The 25,796-nt window shown below is 39.7% G+C and overlaps 1 protein-coding gene across 2 annotated transcripts in view; it reads right to left on the reverse strand.

Moving 5' to 3' along the window:
- Positions 1–24,787, reverse strand: part of BLM (BLM RecQ like helicase) — a 107,448-nt gene extending 82,661 nt beyond the window's left edge. For both annotated transcript variants that reach the window (XM_003413875.4, XM_023553001.2), the window contains exons 1-2: positions 24,254–24,787; positions 949–1,050 (exon numbers count right to left, since the gene is read on the reverse strand). In XM_003413875.4, the coding sequence (XP_003413923.1) occupies positions 949–1,046 (98 nt within the window). In that variant the 5' untranslated portion in view covers positions 1,047–1,050; positions 24,254–24,787. The remainder of the gene's footprint in view (positions 1–948; positions 1,051–24,253) is intronic.
- Positions 24,788–25,796: the final 1,009 nt, after the last annotated feature.

Here is a 25,796-nt window from a genome sequence, read left to right on the forward strand (position 1 = left end):
TCATTAACAACCTGTGATATGCAGATGACACAACTTGCTTGCTGAAAGTGCAGAGGACTTGAAACACTTACTAATGAAGATCAAAGACCACAGCCTTCAGTATGGATTACAACTCAAGATAAAGAAAACAAAAATCCTCACAACTGGACTAATAAACAACATCATGATAAACAGAGAAGACTGAAGTTGTCAAGGACTTAATTTTACTTAGATCCACAATCAGTGCTCCTGGAAGCAGTAGTCAAGAAATCAAATGACATATCGCATTGGGCAAATCTGCTGCAAAAGACCTCTTTAAAGCGTTAAAAAGCAAAGACGTCACTTTCAGGAATAAGGTGCGCCTGACTCAAGCCATGGTATTTTCAATAGCCTCATAATGCATGCAAAAGCTAGACAATGAATAAGGAAGACCGAAGAAGAATTAATGCCTTTAAATTACGGTGTCGGAAAAGAATATTGAATATACCAAGGACTGCCAGAAGAACAAACAAATCTGCCTTGGAAGAAGTACAGCCAGTATGCTCCTTAGAATCAAGGATAGTGAGACTTCATCTCACATGCTTTGGCCATGTTATCAGGAGGGACCAGTCCCTAGAGAAGGACATTATGCTTGGTAAAGTAGAGGGCCAATGAAAAAGAGGAAGATGCTCAACAAGATGGGCTGTCACAGTGACTGCAACAACGGGCTCAAACACAGCAACAATTGTGAGGATGGTGCAGGACTGAGCAGTGTTTTGTTCTGTTGTACATACAGTAGCTATGAGTCGGAAGTGACTCGATGGTACCTTACAACAATATGCTCTGCCATTAATTTGCAAAGTTGGAAAATCATTTAACCTCTGAGCTTCATTTCTTCATCTGTACAATGAATAGGTTAAACCAGACTTTTCTTTTGTTTGATACAGTGTGTTAGTACCTATATGATGGCAAACCACCCAAATTACTTACGAAGATTTTGGTTTTGAAAGACTTAATTTATCATTAAGTTTTCTGGCTGAATGACGCTCCAGTTGCTCCTGTAGATTATTTTGAGGAACAGCAGCCATGATCCTAAAAAATGTGGGAAAAAATATGAGTGGAGTTATGTACTTTGCATTAATCACGATATTTATTGCGGAATGGAGACATGATTCAAACAGACATTGACCCAATTGTGCCCAGGGTAATAACAGACATTTTTATGTCAATAGGGTATTGTGAATTTACAACTGGTGACATTTGAAATATATAACTGCTAGTTAATTGAAGGCTCACCTGAATAACAAAATGACCAGGTTTCCCCCAAAAGTCAAAATGAGCCCAAAAGACATTAAGGAAGGAGTCAGTGGGAAATGGATTATTAAGGAAAGGGCTTGCAGAAAAATGAGACCTGGTCTGGGCTTGAAGGATAATTGGAAGCTGGACAGGGAGGAAGATGGGAGAAAATGACCAAAGAAAAATGAATTTATTCCAAATTTTCTGCACAAGGGCAAAATTGAGTAAAAAAGGAACAGCGCCACCAATGAGAGCAGTGGTTTACCAGCAAGACACTATGCTTCATAATCATCTAGTTTCAATGTAAAAGAATGCTTTTTCCAAGCATATTTTATATCCTTTGTGTACCAAAATGTATATTGCTGAGCTACTGCCCAGGATAACGTACAGCTGGTTGTTGTTGTTGTTAGGTGCCACAAAATCCCTGCCCCAGAAACTGACAAGCTGATTCCTAAAATTCCTATAAAAATGCAAGCAGCCCAGAAGAGTCAATCTTGAAAAAGAAGGACAAAGTAGGAGGACTCACACTTCCCAATTTTAAAACTACCACGAAGCTACAATAACCAAGACAGTGTGGTACTGGCGTAAGGACAGACACAGATCAACAGAACAGAATCCTCAACTTCACATTTACGGTCAACTGATTTTTGACAAGGACACCAAAACAATTCCGACTGAGAAGAATAGTGTTTTTAATAAACGGTGTTTGGACAACTGGATACCCACATGTAAAGGAATTAAGTTAGATGCCTACCTCATACCATAAATAAAGATTAACTCAAAATGGATTAAAGACCTAAATATAACATTTAAAACTATAAAACTCCTTGAAGAAAACAGGGGTAAATGCTCACTGCCTTGGCTCAGGCAATGATTTTTTAGACATGACACCAAAAGCATAAGCAACAAATGAAAAAATAGATACATAAGACTTCAAAAGACACCACCACCAAAATGAAGACAACTGACACAAGAGGAGATAATTTTTGCAAATCACATATATGATTAGGGACTTAATAGAACACATAAAATAACTTTTACTTATTATTGCTACCCAGTAATAAAAAGACAAATCACTCAATCAAAAAATGGGCAAAGGATCTGAATAGACATTTCTGCAAAGAAGACATACAAATGGCCAATAAGTGCATGAAAAGATGCCTAAAACCACCTCACACCCACTAAAACGAAAAAAAAAAAAAGCAAACCCTTTGCCATAGAGTCAATTCCAACTTACAGAGACCCTATAGGACAGGGTAGAACTGACCCATAGAGTTTCCAAGGAGTGGCTGGTGGATCTGAACTACTGACTTTTTGGTTAGCAGTCGTTGCTCTCAACCACTGCGCCACCAGGGCATACCCACTAGGATGGCTATAATCAAAAAGATGGACAATAACAAGCAATGGCGAGAAAGTAAAGAAACTGCCGCCCTCATACACTGTTGGTGAGAACGTAAATAACGTGGCCACTCTGGAAAACAGTCTGGCAGTCCAGCAGTGACACTCGTAGGTGTATACCCAAGAGAAATGAAGACACATGTCCACACAAAAACACATGCATGAGTGTACACAGCAGCATTATTCATAATAGGCAAAAAAATAGAAACAACCCAAATTTCCATCAATTGATGAACACATAAAATGTAGAATATCCACACAATGAAATATTTTTAAACCATAAAAAGGAATGAAGTATTGATACATGCTACAATATGGCTGACTTTTGAAAATACGCTAAGTAGAAGAAGCCAGTCACAAAAGACCACATACTGTATGATTCCATTTACATGAAATATCTAGGAACAGATAAATCTACAGAAACAGAAAGTAGAATAGTGGTTGCCTCAGGCTAGGTGGGCAATGGGGGGAAGTGATAAGGTAACTGCTAAAGTATATGGGGTTTTACCTGGAGCAAAGGAGAATGAAGAACACCAAAGACACAATGTAAATATGAGCCCAAGAGATAGAAAGGGTCACATAAACCAGGGACTAAGAGTAGAAAGACCCCAGAGGTCATGGTCCCCAGACCTTCTGTTAGCCCAAGACTGGAACCATTCTCAAAGCCAACTCTTCAGACAGGGATTGGACTGGACTATGGGATAGAAAAATGATACTGGTGAGGAGTGAGCTTCTTGGCTCAAGTAGACAGATGAGACTATGTGGGCAGCTCCTGTCTGGAGGCAAGATGAGAAAGCAGAGGGGGACAGGAGCTGGTTGAACAGACAGGGTGGAGAGGAGGAGTGTGCTGTCTCATTAAGGGGAGAGCAGCTAGGAAGGAGTACACAGCAAGGTGTGTATAAGTATTTGTATGAGAGACTGACTTGCTTTGTAAACTTTCACTTAAAGAACAGTTAAAAAAAAAAAGGGTATGGAGTTTTTTTTGTTGGGATGATGAAAACATGCTAAAATTGACTGTGGTCTTTGATGACTGCAGAACTCTGAATATACTAAAAATCATTTAAATGTAAATTTTAAATGGGTGAATTGTATGGTATGTGAATTATATCTCAATAAAGTTATTACAAAAAAAAAAAAAGCAAGCAGACAGAAGGGTATAATGAACCTTATAGATCTATCGCCCAGATCTAACAATCATCAACTCATCCAATCTTGTTTCATCAATACATACACCCCCTCTGTTTTGAAGTCAATTCTCCAAATCATATTATTTCATCTGTAAAAAGACTGACTCTTTAATAATAATAAAAAAAAAACAAAAGGTATTATCATTTAAATAACTATTATCAAATATCCAGCAATGAAATTTCAAGGATCTCATTACTGTCATAAACCCATTGCCATCGAGTTGATTCTGACTCACAGCAATCCTATAGGCCAGAGTAGAACTGCCCCATAGAGTTTCCAAGGAGTGCCTGGTGTATTCGAACTGCCAACCTTTTGGTTAGCAGGCGTAGCACTTAACCACTATGCCATTAGGGTCTCCCATTACTGTCATATTCATATGTAATTCATATAAATAAATAAACAAACAAATAAATATATTTACTGTTTAAGACACACACTGCAACTGGTTGATACGTCTCAAGTCTTTTTTAGAGACTTTTTTTCCCCTTTCAATTTCTAGAAGAAACCAGGGATTTTGTCGTGTATACTTTCCTAAGATCAGTTTGCTGACTTTACGCCTGTGGTGTTGTTGACGTGTCTCTCCATCCTCTATTATTTCCTGTAAACCATTAGTTCACTCTAAACCAGCAGTTCTCAACTAGGGACGATTTGCTGCCACCACCACCCCCACCCCCCCACCCCCGACCACTACCAGGAGACATTTGGCAATGTCTGGAAACATTTTGGTTGTGACAACAAGGGGAGTGGTGTACTACTGGCATCTCATGGGTAAAGGCCTGGGATGCTGCTAAACATCCCACAATGTCAATTAGTACCAAAGTAAAGAAATCCTGGTCTAGACTAAGGTTCAACTTTTCGGCAACACTACTTCATAGGTGGTGGTGCATTCTTCATCGGGGGCAATAATGTAAGAATAATACAAGTATAACAGTTTTTGTAATGTTAGCAGACATTAGTGATCAAGACCTAGATTCATAAGTTCATCAGGGCTGCAAAATGAAAAAATATATATATAAAACAACTTTATTCAGATACACTACATATACCATAAGATACACCACCTTGGATACCCCGGTAGCATAGCGGACAATAGCTATAGCTGCTAATCAAAAGGCTGGCAGTTCAAATCCACCAGGCACTCCTTGGAAACTCTATGGGGCAGTTCTACCCTGTCCTGTAGGGTTGCTACGAGTCGGAATCAACTGGACGGCAACGGGTATAAAGTGTACTGGCTGGGGGTTTGTCATATATTCAGTGTGTAACCATCACTACAATCTAATTTTAGAACATTTTTAACAACCAAAAAAAGAACCCTGTACACATTAGCAGTCATTCCCCATTCCCACTGATCTCCCCCACACTGAGACTTAGGTACCCACTAATCTACTTTCCGGGTCTATGGATTTGCCTGTTCTGAATATTTCACGTAAATGGAATCATATAGCGGGTTCTTTTGTGACCGCCGTCTTTCATTTAGCATAATATTTTCAAGATTCATTCACATTACAGCATGCAGTGGTACTCCATCCTCTCTTATTGCCAAATACTACTTCATTGTACGAATGTACCATCTACTGTTCATCCATTCACCAGGTGGTGAACACTTGAGCTGTATCTACTCTTTGGCTATTATGAATAATACTCCTTGAACATTTGTGTACAAAGTTTATGTAAGGACATGTTTTCATTTTCTTGGGTATATATCTAGGAGGGCAACTGCTGGATCATATAGTAATTCTACGTTTAGCGTTTTAAGGAAATGCCAGGCTGTTTCTAAAGGGGGTGTGCCATTTTACATTCCCGCCAACAATGGGTTAGGGTTCCAATTTTTCCACAACCTCATCAACACTGATAGTGGCCATCTGTTTTCATTATAACATCTTCGCGGTTTATGAAATGGTAGCTTGTGATTTTGATTTGCATTTCCTAGTGCCTAACATCAAGCATTTGTACGTCTTCCTTGGAGAAATGCCTATTCAGTTCCTTTGTTTTTAAAATTGGGTTCTTTGCCTTTTTATTATTGAGCTGTAACAGTTCTTTTTATTTTCTAGATATAAGTCCCTTATCAAATATATGATTTGCAAAAAATTTTTTTCTGTTCTATAAGGCTGTCTGTTTACTTTCTTGATGATGGCTTTTAAATCTCAATTTTTGGTTAGATACCAGATAGTTTAGGTAACATATTGCCAAGCATCAGAGACTTCCATTTCCCAAGGTCTATTGTTGTTCATGCTTTTTTGTTGTTTGTTATTTTTCTTATTGTTGCATTTGTTTAACAATTTTCCTACATTTATCCTGTAGATTCTGTATTATCTACAATGTGCAGCCTCTGAGTTCTCTGCTAGCTTTTTTTTTTTTTTTTAAGTTCTTGTTTTTAAGCTTGGCGTCTTAGGGGGTCACATCTGGGTCAGTAAAATTTAGTGGACAACCAATGTTGAGTCAGCAGATTTCTTTAAATGTCTTGCCTGTAAATCCTCCACCCTTTGCCAAGGTGATCTGTGGGTGCAGATATGGCTGCAAACTTCAGGCAGTTGAGAAGACAGCCTTAGCTTAAACTTCCTGTAGCACAGGGCCTTGAGGTCAGCCTTCCTGTGATTGGTGCCTTTTCCTTTCTCCAGTCTTTCCTGGGTATGCACACAACTTTGCACATGCATGCAGCCTTTTAGATCTCCAGAAATATGTCAGGGCTTTTCAAAGTTCACTATGGTAGTCTAGTTCTCCAGGATTTCCTTTTAAATTCCTGGCCAGGCTCTCGTTTGCCTCAACTGAAATCACAGCCTTCGAAGGCTGCGCTGTTGCCAGTAGTTTGCTATTGTTTTAGTAACATCCTGAGGGTTGCCCCCGCCGCAGAGCTCAATTGAGTAAAATCAAAGCTCCATTACACTCTGAGAATAGAGATTTCCCAGGAAGCTGCAAGTCTGGAGAAAATATGACTGTGCTCTGAGGATGATACTTATAATGGAACTCCAAAAGCAGATTTCTCAGCTGTCTGTTACCAAGTTTTGACTACCCCATCACTGAGCTGGAGAGAGAGGGTATGGGGGTCTATGGGGAACACACCCCATTGTCTTATTGGGGTTCAGTAGTTTCTCTAGGAGAGACTGTTTTTGGTTTCTTCTCTGGTTTTGCCAGAGTTCAGAAATGACTGGTTTTACTTGTTTTGCCCATATTTTCATTGTTTTAGAGACAGAGAGTTCACAGACGTCCTCTGCCATTCTGGAAGCTGATCACCCAAAATGGTGATATTTTAATTCTAGTATTCCTTCTTTACTCATTAGCTGGAATACTTCCAGAAAGAGAAACCTCTTCTCATCTACTATTTTGTTACCCAGTAATAGAGTTCACATAGGAAAGAGAATAAATATTGGATTTTTCTTTTATCAGTTTTCAAAATATCAAGTTCATTTCTAACAACCTCCAATGGTGACCACTTTTTTTTTTCAGTATCATTATTAACTCATGGATTAAACGTACCCAACAGTTATCATCTCTGATACTCAAATATGTTCAGGTTGGCTCTTCAGTCCTCTTGATGTATAATCTTATAGTCTTTCAGAGCTTCCTTACTATCTGGCATAGAAAGATATTCCAGGCTTATCTGGTGTATTCCTTGCCCCAGTCTTGGAATCAGCCATTTCCCCAAGGAAACTTGATTCTTTTCAGTGGAGAAAATTTTAAGACCACAATCCCTGAATGTCCTAAGGTAACTGCCAACTTTGTATCCACTTTAAAAGTATTTCGTTTTGCTGAAGTGTGCTGTCTCCAAGGTTCTGTCCAATGTGGAAGCCTTTCACACTATAAAGAGTGAAGTCAGACTTCTGCACTCTCAGAATACCTGTCTCAGTTGATCCGACTGATGTTACGGAGGCAGAGGTACACAGACGTTCAGCCTTAAGACAGTAAGCAGAACAAAATGGTCCAAAGGGATACTGAGTGGTTTAAAGTCAGGAAAGGTGTGTGTCAGGGTTGTATCCTTTCACCATACCCATTCAATCTGTGTGCTGAGCAAATACGAGAAGCTGGACTATATGAAGAAGGACAGGGCATCAGGACTGGAAGAAGACTCATTAACAACCTGAGTTATGCAGATGACACAGCCTTGCTTGCTGAAATTGAAGAGGACTTGAATCACTTACTGATGAAGATCAAAGACCACAGCCTTCAGTATGGATTGCACCTCAACATAAAGAAAACAAAAACCCTCACAACTGGACCAATAAGCCACATCATGAAAAACAGAGTTGTCAAGGATTCATTTTACTTGGATCCACAATCAACAGACATGGAAGCAGCAGTCAAGAAATCAAAAGACACATTGCATTGGGCAAATCTGCTGCAAAGGACCTCTTTGAAGTGTTAAAAAGCAAAGATGTCACCTTGAGGACTAAGGTGCACCTGACCCAAGAAATGGTATTTTCAATTGCATCATATGCATGTGAAAGCTGGACAATGAATAAGGAAGACCAAAGAAGAATTGACGCCTTTGAATTGTGGTGTTGGCGAGGAATATTGAATATATCATGGACTGCCAAAAGAACAAACAAATCTGTCTTGGAAGAAATACAGCCAGAATGCTTCTTAGAAGCAAGGATGGCGAGACTGCATCTTACATACTTTGGACCTGTTGTCAGGAGGGATCAGTCCCTGGAGAAGGACATCAGGCTTGGTAAATGACAGGGTCAGTGGAAAAGAGGAAGACCATTAATAAGATGGACTGACACAGTGGCTACAACAACGGGCTCAAGCATAACAATTATAAGGATGGCACAGGACCGGGTAGTGTTTTGTTCTCTTGTACATAGACCTTCAGCCTTAAGACAGTGAGCAGAACAAAATGATCCATGAAATCATTACTTAACCTTTTGTCACATTCCTTCTAAGTTTTTATTGTTCCCGTCTGATTCTTTTATAAATTATGCGTATCTTGTTTATTTTGGGATCAAAAGCTGCCATGGTATTCTAATAACAGACAGGGGTTACTTATGTTATTCCATACCACGATTTATATGTATGTTTAGCCACCCCAGTAGTATTATTGCTTAATTAAATACTTTATAATTGTAGTGGCACAGTACAGACTCAAAGTTAGCATACGATCAACTTTAACCCTGGGGGCACCTCTCCCTATTTTTAAGCTGCACTTCTCTTTGGGTAGCACCTTCCAGTCAGAGTAATATTCTGAAGCATGGAAGTATTTTCCCATGCAAAATCTTTCAGTGGGGCTACTACTAAGAATTTGGTGGGTACTGAAGTAAAAGGGTACCTCCTCTACGAAGTCCACAAAATATCAATAAAATTGCTTAACGCAAAGAAATTGTTCAGCAGGATCAAAGTGACAACAGCAACTTGAAAGATTAGAACCTCAGGGGGTAGTGAGCTTAGGTTAATGGGGGAGGAATAACTCAGAAAAGGAGGGTGAGACTGTTTGCACAACTCTAAGAACGTACTGTATTTTTATGCAAATAACACATACCTTCTATGTTTGTTTGCCAACCGTGCCCTCGCCCTCTGTGGTATCTTCATAAGTGCTGCTATGCCAATTTTTTTTTACATGTTGCTGTAAAAAAAATTAGCATAGAGTGCTTATGGAAAATACCTCATGGGGAGAGCGTGCAGTTGGCAAACAAATGTAGAAGGCGCGCACCATTTGTTTAAAAATACGGTAATCACTGTCGCTGAATTGCACATGGTTGAATTGGTGTTATGTTTTACTGAGTATATTCTTCTCAACAAGACAAAATTAAAAAAGAAAAAGAAATTGTTCAGCAACAACATTAAAAAGAAACCAAAAACCCGTTGCCGTGAAGTTGATTCCGACTCATAGGGATCCTACAGGACAGAGTAGAACTGCCCCATAGGGTTTCCAAGGAGCACCTGGTGGATTCGAACTGCTGACCTTTTGGTTAGCAGCCATAGTTCTTAACCACCATGCCACCAGGGTTTCCAACAACATTAAAGTGACATAAAATTAAAGAAAAAATAAAATGAAAACAAAAGAGATTTGTGAAACGTTTCACAATACTGAAGTCAAGGAACAAAGCAATAAGAGCCCAAGAAAACATAAAAATAAATCTCTGAATTATACTGACTAAAAAATCACAAGCAGAATTTGGAAAATGATTAAAATTATCACCACCGATATGAAAGAAATTATTATCCCATTGTAAAAGAATATAAATAGGCAAAAAGCTGAGTTGACAGTGGAAAAAGTTTAATGAACGAAACAAAATAAATTAGAAAACCACATCCATCCTGTTGAACTGAGAAAACAAAAAGACAGTTCAGGTTTACTGACTGATTAATCTGCTAGCAGAGGAGCACTGGGACCTAATCTGCACGAAGCTCAGCTTTGGGAAGTGAAGAGCAGTTTTTAAAGGCAGTTAGGGAACCACTAACAAAGGTGTTCGGAATGCTTGATTAAGCGAGACATCTTTAATTTTAAGGGAGGGGTTATAAAAGTGGGGAAAGATAATTCACTGGTTACTATGGGGTATTGGTTTCTTTATGATTGGTTGGCTTCAGTTGAAGGACTTTGTAACCGTCAAATTGATCTAACCCAGGCTTTTATGTCCCAGTTACTGCATTCCAAAGTTTGAGGGTACGTCATCTCTTGAGAGAGGTCTGACCTTACCCAGGACATCTGGCATTACTTCTGTGCAACTCTGAAAAATAGCCCTGGTAAAATGTCTGTGGTTATTTGGAGATTAGCCAAAATCTATGGCCTGAGTCTGAACATTTAACAATATATAAAAGGATAGATCAGTTGGTTAAAAGAAGGTATGAGAATGAAAATGCAGAGTTAGAACAAACACAGGCAAAATACAGCAAATCAGGCTTCGTGTAGTAGTAGGAGAAGCTAATGGCAAGGGTTAACGTGCTTGGCTGCCAAATGAAAGGTTGGCGGTTCAGGTCCACCCAGAGGAGCCTCTGAGGAAAGGCCTGGTGATCTACTTCTGAAAAAATGAGCCATTAAAAACCATAGGGGGCACAGTTCTACTCTGACACATCGAGGTCGCCATGAGTCAGAATCCATTCGACAGCACTGGTTTGGTTTGAGTTTCACATGGCTGTTATGTGAACTGAAAAAAAAAATTTGTGGAAGTGCTCACAATGGTGTCTGGCAGATAGTAAACAATATACAAGTGTTCTGTAAAGAAAAATCTCCCTATAATACACTTTTACAATAACGATTAGCCCTCAGTTGTAGTACTTACCATAATTGTAATTCTGCGTTCATTTTTGTAATTATTTGATTGGCCATTTCTTCCACTAGATTATAAGCTCCAAGCCAATATGGGTCATTATTAGTTTTATAACCCATAGCATCTCTAAGCACCTAGCACTCAATATTTATTGAATAAGAGAATTAAAAAAAGCTAAAGAATATAAAAATTGGTAAAAGTTGTTATATATGTGTGTATACATATATATGAATCATACAGGATGTGTTATCCACGCACTTTTGAAAAGGCATCTGATAAAACTCAGCTATTGCTAACAATACGTTACAACAAAGAATTAGGCTTATAATCAAGAACCCATACATTTTACATTAACGGTATATATCTTATATTTTACCTTAGTGCTAAATCCATTAAAAATAGGGCCAAAAACAAGATTGTTCTCTTATTGCCACTATCATATTGAACTCTCTTCCCAATGCAAAAATTTTCAGAAAAGAAAAGCACTGGAAAGAGACAAGAATATCATTACATGTAGACAACATGATTATATACCAACATAACTCAGAGAAAATCAGCCATAACAATAGATAATTAAAATTTCAGTAAAGTGGTAAAATAAACATAAATTCCCCAAAATCAAAAGCATTCTCATATAGTTAGTAATAACTAACTAGAAAATACAATTTTAAAAAAGTATTCAATTAATAATAGCAATGGAAAATATTAACTAGCAATTAGCCTAACAAAGGACATATATAACTGATATGAAAAAAATGACCAAATATTACTGGGAGAAATAAAGATCTGGACAGATAGAGAAATATTTCATGATCTTAGATGAAAGAGCTAAATATCATAAGGACAACAGTTCTTCATAAATTAATTTATGGGTTTAACATAATTCCAGTTAAAACACCATAAGAATATTTCATAAAACTCAACAAAAATGCTTCTAAAATTCATCCGACAAAAGCACATGGTAAGAATACTAAATAACATTGGGGTGGGAACAACCATTAGAAAGATTATAATCATATTAAAAGAACAATAATAACGGAAGAAGTACAACCAGAATGCTCCTTAGAAGCAAGAATGGCAAGACTACATCTCATATGATTTGCACATGTCGTCAGAAGGGATGAGTCTCTGAAGAAGGACATCATGCTTGGTAAAGTGGAGGGTCAGCAAGAAAGAGGAAGACTCTCAACGAGATGGATTGACACAGTGGCTGCAACAATGGGCTGAGGCATAACAATGATTGTGAGGATGGCACAGGACCAAGCAGTGTTTTGTTCTATTGTACATGGGGTCGCTATGAGTCGGAACCAACTCAAAGTCACCTAACAAAAACATTGAAAGTAACAATAATTTAAATGGCATGGTACTCATCTTTTAAAAAATTCACCAAATACAATATTTAATGTGTAATGAGAGAAACATTAACAAAACTTGTAAAGGAAACAGTATTTAATGAAGGTTATTGAGAAATCAGTAAGCAATATGCTCTATCTAGATCAGGGGTTGGCAAACTACGACTCAGAGGCCAAATCTGGTGTGCCACCTGTTTTTATAAATAAAGTTTTATTGGAACACTGCCATACCCATTTGTTCACATAATGCCTATGGTTGCTTTTGTGCCATATCGTATGATTCCACTTACATAAAATATCCAGAATAGGGAAATCCAGTAGAGACAGAGTAGATTAGTGGTTGTTAGGGGCTGGGGAGATGGGGGAGTTGGGGATTATGCTTAAGGGGTGTCGTGTTTCTCTTTGGGCCAGTGAAAATGTTCCGAAATTGACTGGTAATAGCTGCACAACTCTGTAGATAAAAAGTCACTGAATTTCACACTTTCAATGGGTTAATTGTATGATATGTAATTTATATCTCAAAAAAGCTGTTATTAAAAAAAATCAAGGAGAAATAAAGACATCTTCAGACTATCAAAAACCAATAATTTGCTACCAACAGACTCCCACTAAATGAAATTCTAAGGGATGTACTTTCAATAGTAGAAAAGTGAGCCTAGATGGAAGATGACAGATGGAATGAAGCACAAAGGTGTCATATGTGGTTAAATCTATGCAAAGTCTGAGAGTAGAAAACAATAATAATATCTTGTGGGGTGTGGTGAAATGAGTTCCTTTATGTGGCCTTTTACCTTGGTTCTTTGGAAAAACAGCTGGAGAGATTTTTCCCCTAAGCCCTGAGAAGTTTTCTACCCCAAAGGGTTTGTTACTTTTGTCCAGGTTGATTGATCTTTCCTGGGTAAGCTGTAAAGGACTTGGTTTTGATACTTTTTGTCTGGTCCTGGACTGTAGCCTCCCCTGTGACTGGTATGCACTTGGCAGGGATTGGTCAATAACCATACAAGTGAGGTAAGTGGTAGCCTACTATGCAAATGAAGTATCTGGGGCCTAACAACACAGGACTGGTAAATTTGTGGTCCTGGTGGGAGTGCCATGCCTTGAAATTGACAAGGAGTTGTATATATATAAACAGCAAACCCCACAGAAGTTTGGCAGACAGAAGGAAGCAAGAAGAGAATATGGGAGGAAGAAGCAAAGAGAGAAGGGAGGCAAGGAATCTCCTAAAAGAACTATAACACTGGTCAAGGAGGTATAACACTGAAGACAGCGAGGCCCAGAAAGGGCCCAACGGCAGAGCCAGTGGCAACACGCTGGAAAGGGGCACAATGACACAGATGGTGGTGACAGACGGCAGTGCTAAGAGGAGCTTGTCCTGAGGGAGCCGAGGGGAGGCCTGCATTGCTGAGAGGAGCTGAGAGCTGTCCTGCACCAAAGAAGGGAGACTTTACCTACATGCTTCCTGATCCCAATTCCTGAGTTGTAGCCTGTTGCTTCCTCAATAAACCACTTAACTCTAAGTATGGTCTGTGAGTTGTGTGTGGCCATCAACAGATTATCAAACCCAGCAGAGAAGTAGAAAGTGCAATGGGAGGATGGCTGCTGTCAGAACTGGCAAAAAGGTTAAAGAGAGGAGGTATATCTGACCTCCACCTCATGGGAATCGCCTTTGCACTGGTCCTGGTCGTTATTTTTCCTGAAGTTAGACAGGTTTTACTACTAGTTTCAGTGTGATGGATCGTTTGTTGTGGCCTTTCTCACCATGGTCTTGGAACTCCCAGCCAAGTCTGGGTGGGACTATACACATAAGGTAATTGCGTCCACCAAGGGGACTGGATTGCTCGCTAATAATGCAAATAAAGTTCAAGGCACCGTCAGGGGGTAAAATATTGGTAGAACCATGGAAATAAGGCATGGAACCCTAACAAAGGGGTTGGTCAACTTGCCAAGAGTGGAGCCCGTTCTCTGGATTCGGACCCCTGCACTGAGAAGCTCCTGGAACCAGGAAACTGAGAAAGCAAGCTGTAACACTGAAGACAGTGAGAAGCGGTGGTGGAGAAGCCATGGCAGGAGAGGCGTGGTGGGCTTCCTGGCCCACAGGGCAAGAAAGCTGAGTGCCTTTGGGCAAGAGGCTTGCTGGCAGAGTAGGGTGCCTCTGGGCACTTGGTGGAGCTAGGTTTGCCAACCCACGGAGCTAGATCTGAACCCCTTAAGGTCAAGGCTTCCTGGCGGATTGGGGTGCTCTTTGCCATGATACAAACTCAAGTGTATGCTCTCGCACATGTCCCGGTAAACAACTAATCCAGTCCCGGATGACACGCAAAAGCAAGAGAACTCAAACACATTGACCACTGAGATGAGAGGCAACAACCTAATCTGCCGTCACCATAAGTTAAAGAGAGAACTGTGAGCATCTCTCAGGAAGACAGAAAACTTCATCAGATTTTTTTGGCAATCAGATTTTTTTCCTAAGAGGGGCCGTTTAAAGCAAAATTGATAAAAGTCAATTTTTTGTTGTGGGAAATCAACAGAATTTTTACATTGATTGTTGAAACAACTAAGCTCACTGACGCATTTTCTTTGTTGTAGAATACACGGTATACAGTAAAGATCTTAGTACAGCACAGCTACTAAAAATTTTATAATCCGTTCATCTTGTTTTGCTAAAATGGCATAAGTTACTTTTGCGTTCAATTGCTAATATTATAGTCACATTTAAAAAATTACATCATGGATAGCTAAAACACACACACACATATACATGTACACGTATAACTCATATGGGCCCTTGTGGCACAGTGGTTAACAGCTGGGATGCTAACCCAAAGACTGGCAGTTGGAATTCACCAGCCGTTCCTCAGAAACCCTATGGGGCAGTTCTACTCTATACTATAGGGTCGCTATGAGTCGGAATCGACTCAATGGCAATGGATTTTTTTTTTTTAATATAAGGCATATATTCTGTTCGAATGCATGAGTAAGCAGAGAACGGAGCACCACAGATTATCAGTGTTTAGGGCTCTCAAATGCCTTAATCTAGCCCTGGCTATATTAATATCAGACAAAACAGATTTTAAGGCAGAAAGTCTTGCTAGAGGTAAAAAGGGTCAGTGATGAAGAACTGATTCACTGGGAAGGTAATAGCAACTTTAAATTTGTATAGCTCATAAAAAAGCATCAAAATGCATGAAGCAAAACTGATACAATGATAAGAAGAAACAGAAAAAACTACAATTATAGTAGATTTAAAAATAGCTCCCCCAGTAACTGATAAAACAAGTAACCAAAAAATCAGTAAGGACACAAAAGATTGAATAATACAAATTTGACTTAACTCAACAATTGCAGAATGTACGTGCTAAGAAATAGATATTTAAGAAAACTGTTCATGTACTGGGCCAAAAAGCAAGTCTCAACAAATTTTAAAAGCTTGAAATCACAACCAAATCTAATTATGCAGAAGTCAACAGTAAAAATACGACTAGAAAAGACAACAGTTTTAGTGTCCATTAATGATTTATGCCAGAAGAAATAATACTATAATGGTTATAAAATGCCATCATTACCTCTACATTTAGCAGTTGGCTTTCTACTGTGAAGAAGAGCTTTTCCTTCTCTCTTATGTATTTGCTTTTATCAGTAAGAAATCTTAATTTACTTAATGGGTTTTAATTCATTATTGTCATTTATTGTGATGTTCAAATTGTTCCAGATTTGGCCAGTGGAAGTGGAGACCCTTCAAGTTGGCTCCTGGGTTGACATGTCCCCATCATTTATTGGGTACTTTCTTCTTTTCTGGCACAAGATGTTCATGGTCTTTGTGTACTTTCCCTACCTCAGCCATAGAATCAGCCATTTCCCCCAAAACCCTTGGTTTCTTTCAATAAAGAATTAGCCTCCTTTCTCTCCACTCTCCCGCCCCCGCCAGTGTGCTTGTATTATTCATATGAAATAAAAAAAAAAAACCTTTTTTTTTTTTTTTTAATTAGCCTCCTTTCTCTCCACTCTCCCGCCCCCGCCAGTGTGCTTGTATTATTCATATGAAATAGTTGGGTTTATTGATTTGTATTTGTACCTAATTTTAGAGTTTGGCCCATTTTTGTGGAGTTAACTTATTTAAATATATATAAGGAGCCATTGTGGTACAATGTTAAGTGCAAGTTATATTTGCTCATGCATTTTATCTTCTATCCATCAAAATTCTGGTATTTTCCCCCCGCATTTATATTGGGAATAGTAGATCTCTATCTATGACATATGTTATATTTTCTACTAGTTTCTCACTTCTCTTTAACTTTGCTTATGTTTTTCTTTTTTCTTTTTTTTTACAGTGAAAGACTTATTTCTTTGTAATGTAATTTTTCTTTTATTGCCTTTCCCCATACTCACTTTACAGAAATTCACAGAAGTTTTCTCCTAATACTCAAATAGTCTTTCTTTCTGCTTTCCTTTTTGAATATTTAGATCTCTTATTTGGAGCTTATTCTTGGGTATGATATGAAGTATAGATCTAATTTTTATGCTGCTTTTTAAAAGGCTACCAAGTTGTCCCAGCACCATTTATTTAAAAGATCATCTGTGCCCCAGTGATTGAGAAACAATCTTTAACATATACTGTTTCCATATGTAACTGGGAGACTATTATGGATTGAATTGTGCTCCCCCAAAATATCTGTCAACTTGGCTACACCATGATTCCCAGTATTGTGTGACTGTTCACCATTTTGTCATCTGATTTGATTTTCCTGTGTGTTGTAAATCCTACCTCTAGGATGTTAATGCGTTGGGATTATCAGCAGTTACGTCAATGAGGCAGGACTCAATCTACAAGATTAAATCAATCCCTTTTGAGATAAAAAAGAGAGAAGCGAGCAGAAAGACAAGGAGAACTCATACCATCAAGGAACAAGACGCAGAAGAATAGCACGTCCTTTGGACCCAGGGTCCTTGCACCAAGAAGCTCTTCCATCAGGGAAGATTAATGACAAGGACCTTCCCCCAGAGCCAACAGAAAAAGTCTTCCCCTGGAGCTGGCCCCTTGAATTCGGACTTCTAGCCTCCTATACTGTGAGAGAATAGACTTTTCTTTGTGAAAGCCATCCTCTAGATGACTAAGGCAGAGACTATTTCTAGACTTTCTATTCTATTCCACTGGTCTGTACCACAATAGTTTACTTATACAGGCTTTGCAGTATGTTTTAACATCTGGAGATCTAGGCCCTCTTTATAGCATTTTCAGTGTTTTCTCAGATATTCTCACGTTTATTTCCCTATATGAACTTTAATATCAACTTGTCTAGCAAAGAACATGCTGATACTTTCACTGACATTGCCTTAAATTTATACATCAATTTAGAGAGAAATGACATCTTTATGACATTGAGTTGTCCTGTCCTAGAACAAGGGATATAATTCCATTTGTTTAAGTCTCTTGTGTTATTCAGAAGTGTTTTAAAGATTTCATTTAGATTTTAACATTTGTTAATTCTTATATATTTTCTCTCCTTTTGTTGTTACTGTAAATAGAGTTTTCCTTTCCGTTAAATATTCTAACTGGTTATTTGTGTATCCATTGGGTGCTTAACCGTTGTACCACCAGGGCTTGTAACATAGTATACTCAATATACTAAATTTGTCAAAAATTTAAGAGGCATGTAGAGCAAAATGCAAATTCACAAAAAAAGACCAGACTTACTGGTCTGACAGAGAATGGAGGAACTCTTGAGACTGTGGCCCCCGGACAACCTGTTAACTCCGAACTGAAGCCACTCCCAAAGTCTACGTTTCAGCCAAAGATTACACAGGCCTATAAAACAAACAATAACACACGTATTTCTTAGTTCAGTCAAAGATATGAGACCTCATGGACAACACCTACCCAAAAGCAAAGCCGAGAAGGCATGAAGGGACAGGAGAACTGGACGAATGAACATGGAGAACCCAGGGTTGATAGGGAAAGTGGGAACATGCGGATACATTGTGGGGATTGCAACAAATGTCATAAAACAACTTGTATATAAATTTTTGAATGAAAAAAAAAAAAAAGTAAGTCTGGATGATACAAATGGTTAATGTGCTCGATTGCTAACTGAAAAGCTGGCAGTTGGAATCCTCCCAGAGGCGCTTCGGAAGAAAAGCCTGACAATCTACTTCCGAAAAATCGGCCACTGAAAACCCTATGGAGTAGAGTGCTACTCAGACACACATGGGATCACCATGAGTCAGAAGTGACTCCGCAGCAACTGGTTACTGGGTATTAAAACACATAGAGAACATCCCAGTTTCCATGAACAAATGATCAGGGGTACAAACACACGGTTCACCAGAATATACCAACGCTGAGACTTACGGGAAAACGTTCAACTTTTCTAAGAACTGATAGTATGGAGCATCACTTCATACCTATTAAACCAAAAAGGAGAATGGAAATATTGTTACAATATACAAGACAAATAACCATGAAGACTGAGTTACTACATGAAATAGCTGGAGAGAAAAAAAAAATCCACTAAGTTATGAGTACCTTACAGTTACAGCTATGTAAGAAATCTGTGTAGCTAAAATATGGAAAGGATTCATGAAATATGAAAACAGCTGCAGTGACTGAAAGACGGGATATGAGTATGATATTTTCATGACATTAAGAATGTTTCAGTGAGATACAGGAATTTCTCAACAAAATAAATAGCTCCTTGCCATTCTAGAGAACAAAATCCATATGTTATAACTTCATTCAAGAACTTGAACTTGTATTTTTCATTCAACTAATATTTACCCAGCAACTATGCTGTGTCAAGGCATCATGCTAAGTATTGGAGTACAGAGATGAACATGACATAATTCCTGTCTTCAAAGAGCTTTTAGGCTACTGGGAAATAGATACGTCAACAAATAACTATAATGCAATAGGATAAGTCCTACAACAAAAAAATTTTCTTGAAAGCCTTATGACTTCGAAGATGAAGGAAAAACATGAAAATAGGGAAGCTATCTAAAGGACACTGAATTGGATCTTCAAGGACAAGTAGAAACTTCCAAACAGGGCTGAGGTTGTGAAGAAGAGTTATGCACTATCGGTGCAAAGCCTGAGGTAGAATGACTAGGTGGCTAGAGAGGGAGACTGCTCAAGGGCCTCATGTATCATGCTAGGGAGCTCAGACTTTTCCCTACAGGCGATGGAAATCCACCAGGGGCTTTCGGCAATAAGTTCCCAAGATTATTTTATAATTACCTTGGACCTCTTTGTTCTTTCCCTTCTTCCCTTAAAAGAAAACTAAACATACATTTCTTTTAATTTAAAATATTTTAACCACCTAGAGAAGTGTAGAAAATAGTATGATACCCGTGTACCCACCAACAAAATTGAAGAACTTAAATTCTATCCTATTTTTCTTTTTTAACGATACAAAACATTTCAAGTATTTTTAGAATCCCATTCACTCCCCTTATTTTCTTTCTTTCTCTCGCTCCTCATAATATTAACTATCGTAAAGCAAGTGTGTATAACTTCCTTGTATATTGTTCTTTCATTAGTTATCTGACACTATGGTCTTGCCCTAATTTTTTAACTCTCAGTTTTCTCATCAATAAAATGAAGGCAATAGCTACCTCTCCCAGTTTCCATGATGATCAGTAATAATATGTACTGTATATGGTGCCTATTGTGGTGACTGGAATTGATAAGGCCTCAGGACTCAGAAATTAATTTCCTCCTAGTGGACTATAAGCTGCTTTTTGACAGTATACCACCACAGTAGTCCAGCTAACAAAATACTGGTTGAATTTAATTCTATTATTTCCCACACAGAATATTTCTCCCTGCTACCCCTTCTACAATTTCTGATCTCTCACCCACTCTCCCATGACTGCCCCTTAGACAGGAGAGCTGTTTGTTTATCTACAGTAGTGGCACCAGGAGCTGTCAGGCATCTGCTCCATCTCATGCCATCAGGTGCCCAAAGTTCTTTGTGGCAGGTGAGGGGTATGGTGAAAGCCTAACACTGTGGGAGATGCTTTGGTGGGAGATGCTTTGGAGTCAGACAGCCCTAGTTCAAATCCAGCCTTCACCATTTAAATCACCAAATGCCCTTCAGCAGACTCAACCTTTTTATGCTTCAAATTCTCCATGTCTAAAAAGAGACCAATATAACCAAAATAACCTACTTTTCTGGGTAATAATGATTATAACTTTTGCTGTATACCACTAACATTCATCTGTCAGTTTGTCCAACTGTGGTGGCTTACACATTGCTGTGATGCTGGAAGCTATTAGCCCAAGAGACAAAAGGGCCACATACCAGAGATTCCATCAGCCTCAGACCAGAAGAACTAGATGGTGCCTGGCTATCACCAATGACAGCCTTGACAGGGAACACAACAGAGAATCCCTGAAGGAGCAGGAGAAAAGTGGGATGCAGAACTCAAATTCTAGTAAAAAGACTTAATGGTCTGTCTGAGACTGAAGGAATCACAGAAGACATGGCCCCTGGACTCTCTGTTAGCCCAAAACTAAAACCATTCCCAAAGCCAACTCTTCAGACTGGACTACGAGACATTAAATGACACTTGTGAAGAGTGTGCTTATTAGCCCAAGTAGATAAAAAAAGTAGATATATGAGACTAAATGGGCAGCTCCTGTCCAGAGGCAAGATGAGAAGGCAGAAAGGGACTTGAGCTGGTTGAATGCACATGGGAATTACAGTGTGGAAAGGAGGAGTGTGCTGTCACATTATAGGGAGAGCAACTAGGGTCACATAACAATGTGTATATAAATTTTTGTATCAGAAACTAACTTGAACTGTAAACTTTGACTTTAAGCACAATAAAAAAGAAAAAAAAAAGCAACGTATAAAGATCAATATCCTAGGCATTAGTGAGCTGAAATAGACTGGTATCGGCAATTTGGAACTGATGCCAGGAATAACATATTGAAGAGCAATGGCAGTGCATTCATAGCCAAAAAGAACATTTCAAGATCTATTCTGAAGTACAATGCTGTCAGTGATAGGATAATTTCCATATACCTATAAGAAAGACTAGTTAATATGACTATTTTTCAAATTTATGCACCAACCACTAAGGCCAAAGTTTAAGATATTGAAGATTTTTACAAATTTCTGCAGTCTGAAACAGATCAAACATGCAATCAAGGTACATGGATAATTACTGGTGATCTGCACGTGAAATGTGAAACAAAGAAGGAGCTGCAGGCAGTTGGAAAATATGGCCTTGGTGATAGAAATGACACTGGAGATTGCATGACAGAGTACCGCAAGACCAACGATTTCTTCATTGCAAATGGCTTTTTTCAATAACACAAACAGCAGCTATACACGTGTACCTCGCCAGACGGAATACACAGGAATCAAAACAACTACATCTGTGGAACGAGATGATGGAAAAGTTCAATACCATCAGTCAGAACAAGGCCAGCAGCTGACTGTGGAACAGACTATCAATTGCTCATACGTAAGCTCAAGTTGAAGCTGAAGAAAATTAAAACAAGTCCACGGGAGCCAAAGTACAATATTGAGTATATCCCACCATAATTTAGAGACCGTCTTAACAGTGGATTTGACACATTGAACAATGACTGAAGACTGGACTAATTGCAGGATGACATCAAGGACATCATACGTGAAGAAAGCAAAACATCATTAAAAAGACAGGAAAAAAAGAAAAGACCAAAATGGATGTCAGAAGAGACTCTAAAACTAGCTCTTGAATGTAGAGTAGCTAAAGCAAATGGAGGAAATGATGAAGTAAAAGAACTGTACAGAATTTCAAAGGGCAACTTGAGAAGACAAAGTAAAGTAGTATGATGACATGTGAAAAGACCTGGAGTTAGGAAACCAAAAGGGAAGAACATGCACAGCATTTCTCAAGCTCAAAGAACTGAAGAAAAAATTTAAGCTTTGAGTTACAATATTGAAGGAATCTATGGGAAAAATATTGAACTACACAGGAAGCATCAAAGGAAAATGGAAGAAATACACAGTCACTGTACCAAAGAGAATTAATCGGTCGATGTTCAACCATTTAAGGAAGCAGCATAGGATCAAGAACCGATGGTACTGAAGGAAGAAGTCCAAGCTGCACTGAAGGCACTGGTGAAAAACAAGGCTCCAGAAAATGATGGAATACCATCTGAGATGTTTCAATAAATGGATGCAACACTGGAAACACTCAATCATTTATGCCAAGAAATTTAGAAAACAGCTACCTGGCCAACCAACTGGAAGAGATCCATATTCATGCCCATTCCAAACAAAGGGGATCCAACAGAAAGCAGAAATTATCAAAAAAATTATCAAATTATCATTAATATCATGTGCAAGTAAAATTCTGCTGAAGGTAATTCAAAAATGGTTACAGCAGTGCACTGGATCAAACCGGATTCAGAAGAGGACAGGGAAAGAGGGATATCATTGCTGATGTCAGATGGATCTTGGCTGAAAGCAGAGAACACCAGAAAGATGTTGACCTGTGTTTTACTGACTATGCAAAGGCATTCAATTGTGTGAATCATAACAAATTATGGACAACATTGCAAAGAACTGGAATTCCGGAACACTTAATTATGTTCATCCAGAACCTGCACACAGACCAAGAGGCAGTCGTTTGAACAGAACAAGAGGATACTGCATGGTTTTAAATCAGGAAAGGTATGGTTTAAAATCAGGAAAGGTGTGTGTGAAGGTTGTACCCTTTCCCATATTTATTCAGTCCGTATCTGAGCAAAGAATCCAAGAAGTTGGACTATATGAAGAAGAACAAGGCATCAGGATTGGAGGAAGACTCATTAACAACCCGCGTTATGCAGATCACACAACCTTGCTTGCTGAAAGTGAAGAGGGCCTGAAGCACTTACTGATGAAGATCAAAGACCACAACCTTCAGTATGGGTTGCACCTCAACATAAAGACAACGAAAACCCTCACAACGGGACCAGTAAGCCACATCACGATAAATGGAGAAAAGATTGAAGTTGTCAAGGATTTCATTTTACCTGGATTCACAATCAGTGCCCATGGAAGCAGCAGTCAAGAAATCAAACGACGCATTGCATTTGGCAAATGTGCTGTAAAAGACCTCTTTAAAGTGCTAAAGAGCAAAGATGTCACTTTGAGGACTAAGGTGCACCTCATCCAAGCCAGGGTATTTTCAGTCGCCTCATATGCATGTGAAACTGGACGATGAATAAGGAAGACTGAAGAACTGATGTATTTGAATTAAAGTGTTGGTGAAGAACACTGAATATACTTCCAGAAGAATGAACAAATATGTCTTGGAAGCAGGACAGACAGAATGATCCTTAGAAGCGAGGATGGCAAGACTTGTCTCACTACTTTGGACATATGATCAGGAGGGACTAGACCCTGGAGAGGGTCATCATGCTGGGTAGAGGGTCAGCGACAAACAGGAAGATCCTCAACGAGATGGACTGACACAGTGGCTGCAAAAATGGGCTCGTACATCGTAAGGATGGCGCAGGGCTGGGCATTGTTTCACCGTGTTACACAAATTACATAGGGTCGCTGCGTCGGATCCACTCCAGGGCACCCAACAACAATCGGTTTGGGCAACGCGTTAGGCACCAGGGTACAGACATGAACAACAACATAATGGATTCTGGGCCCGGCTCGCCACCGACGCCCTGGGCGACCGTGGCAAAGTTCGCCCCCGCCCCTGTTCCTCTACCTGGGAAAATAGGTGCCTCTCTGCTCTCCCCCGCGACGAGAGGGCTCGGCGGGCCTGGCCGAACCGGAGCCGGCAACTGAGGGGTCCCCGAGGCCTCCCTCTACGGGCCCGGGCGCGGTGGCCGCGGCGGGTCGCCCCGCAGCTCGTTCCAAGCGCACTCACCTCTCTCACAGGGTGTAAGGGGTCCGCGCCTGGATCCAAACGCCCCGCGGGCCGAAGACCGCCCCTGAGTCGCGCGTTAGCTCATTTCGCGCCGGCAGTCGGCGGATTCCAATTGGCTGGGTCCTGAGGAAACCGACCAATATCGTCGTCCCGTGGCACCTGTCCCCGCCCCTTCGGCTGCTGGGGCGGGGTCGCCGTACAGTCGTGGGCGGGACACCGACTCCCCAAACCCAATCAGAGTCCGGAGAGTGAGAGCCTCGTGAGCACGGTTAAACTCCTGGCTTCCGGCTGGAGTTGCATCCTATCGTTGTATACGGGATTTTTTTAGTTTTGGCAAAGGCTTTAACTAAAACAGGAATCTAGAACCGGGACTATGGCGGGATTCAAAAATCCCGGAGTTTGAAGGGATTCTGAAGCTTCTCGGCCATGGCCTCTTTGGCTCTTACCATCTGTCTCTGAGGCTTTGATGGTCTCTCCTCTCCACCCATTAAAAACTCTAGCCCTGCCCACCCTTTCTCCTATACGAGGAGCAACTGTAAATTGTCACTGACAGAGAAAAGTGTCGCAAACGCAGATGCTTCCAGGAGTATATGCAATGCTCGATTGAGAAGCCATGCTTCCGTTTCAGCTGATGCCACGGGGGAACGTGGGTCTTGTGATGTCAGATTTTACTTTAAAAAGAAAAGAAATAAAAACCGATCTTTCTTTTGTGTGTGAAACGTGCTGAGTTTTAAATGTTCCAAAAACAATATACAACAGTGCAGCCAAATAAAACACATGGTTGTTAAATTACTCCCCAAGCTACACCTCTATATAGACAAAAGCAAAGTAAGTTAAACAGATTTTTAGTAACAAAATAGCCAAAGTAGGAATAGTCAAAATAGCCAAGCAGGATAGAGGCAAAGCAAAAGATGTGAATAACCTAACAAAAGAATAAACCCCTAATGCTTAGACTCAAACGGTGCCACCATAGTGATGAGTAGGATTCTCTCACAACTCAGTGATGGGTGACACTCAGCTGAAATTACCTGGGCCACACACTGCCTTAATTCACCTTTTCCTTTTTCCTTCACTGTCTGTCCTTCAACTTCCTGCCCTTCTCCAGTGCCAGGCATGGTGCTAGGCCCTGGAGAGCTCCCTGATAAAGCCCATAGTCTGTTAGACTGTCTGTGGAGGAGGCAGATATGCACAATGATAGGGACAATGCTAGCATTAAGAATGATGGCCAATGTTATGGGAACACCAAGGAGAGATACCTATGCGGACTTGCAGGGTTAGGTAAGGCTTTCCAAAGAAGATGCTCTGAGACCTGAGGGATGAAAAAAAAAAAAAAAATTTTTTTTTTTTTTTTAAATGAGAGGTATAACTCGGAAGTAAAGTCCAAGAAACTAGAAAGGCTGTGTAAGGCACCTGGGATGGTTCATGTTCTGTGTGAGCTTGGCTAGGCTATGATTCTCAGTGGTTTGGCAGACATTTGTAATCACCTTCCATTTTGTGATCTGATGTAAGCAGCCAATCAGTTGAAAACGGAGTTTCCTTCCAG

Source organism: Loxodonta africana, chromosome 13 (assembly GCF_030014295.1).
Source record: "Loxodonta africana isolate mLoxAfr1 chromosome 13, mLoxAfr1.hap2, whole genome shotgun sequence".
Taxonomy (NCBI): Eukaryota; Metazoa; Chordata; class Mammalia; order Proboscidea; family Elephantidae; genus Loxodonta; species Loxodonta africana.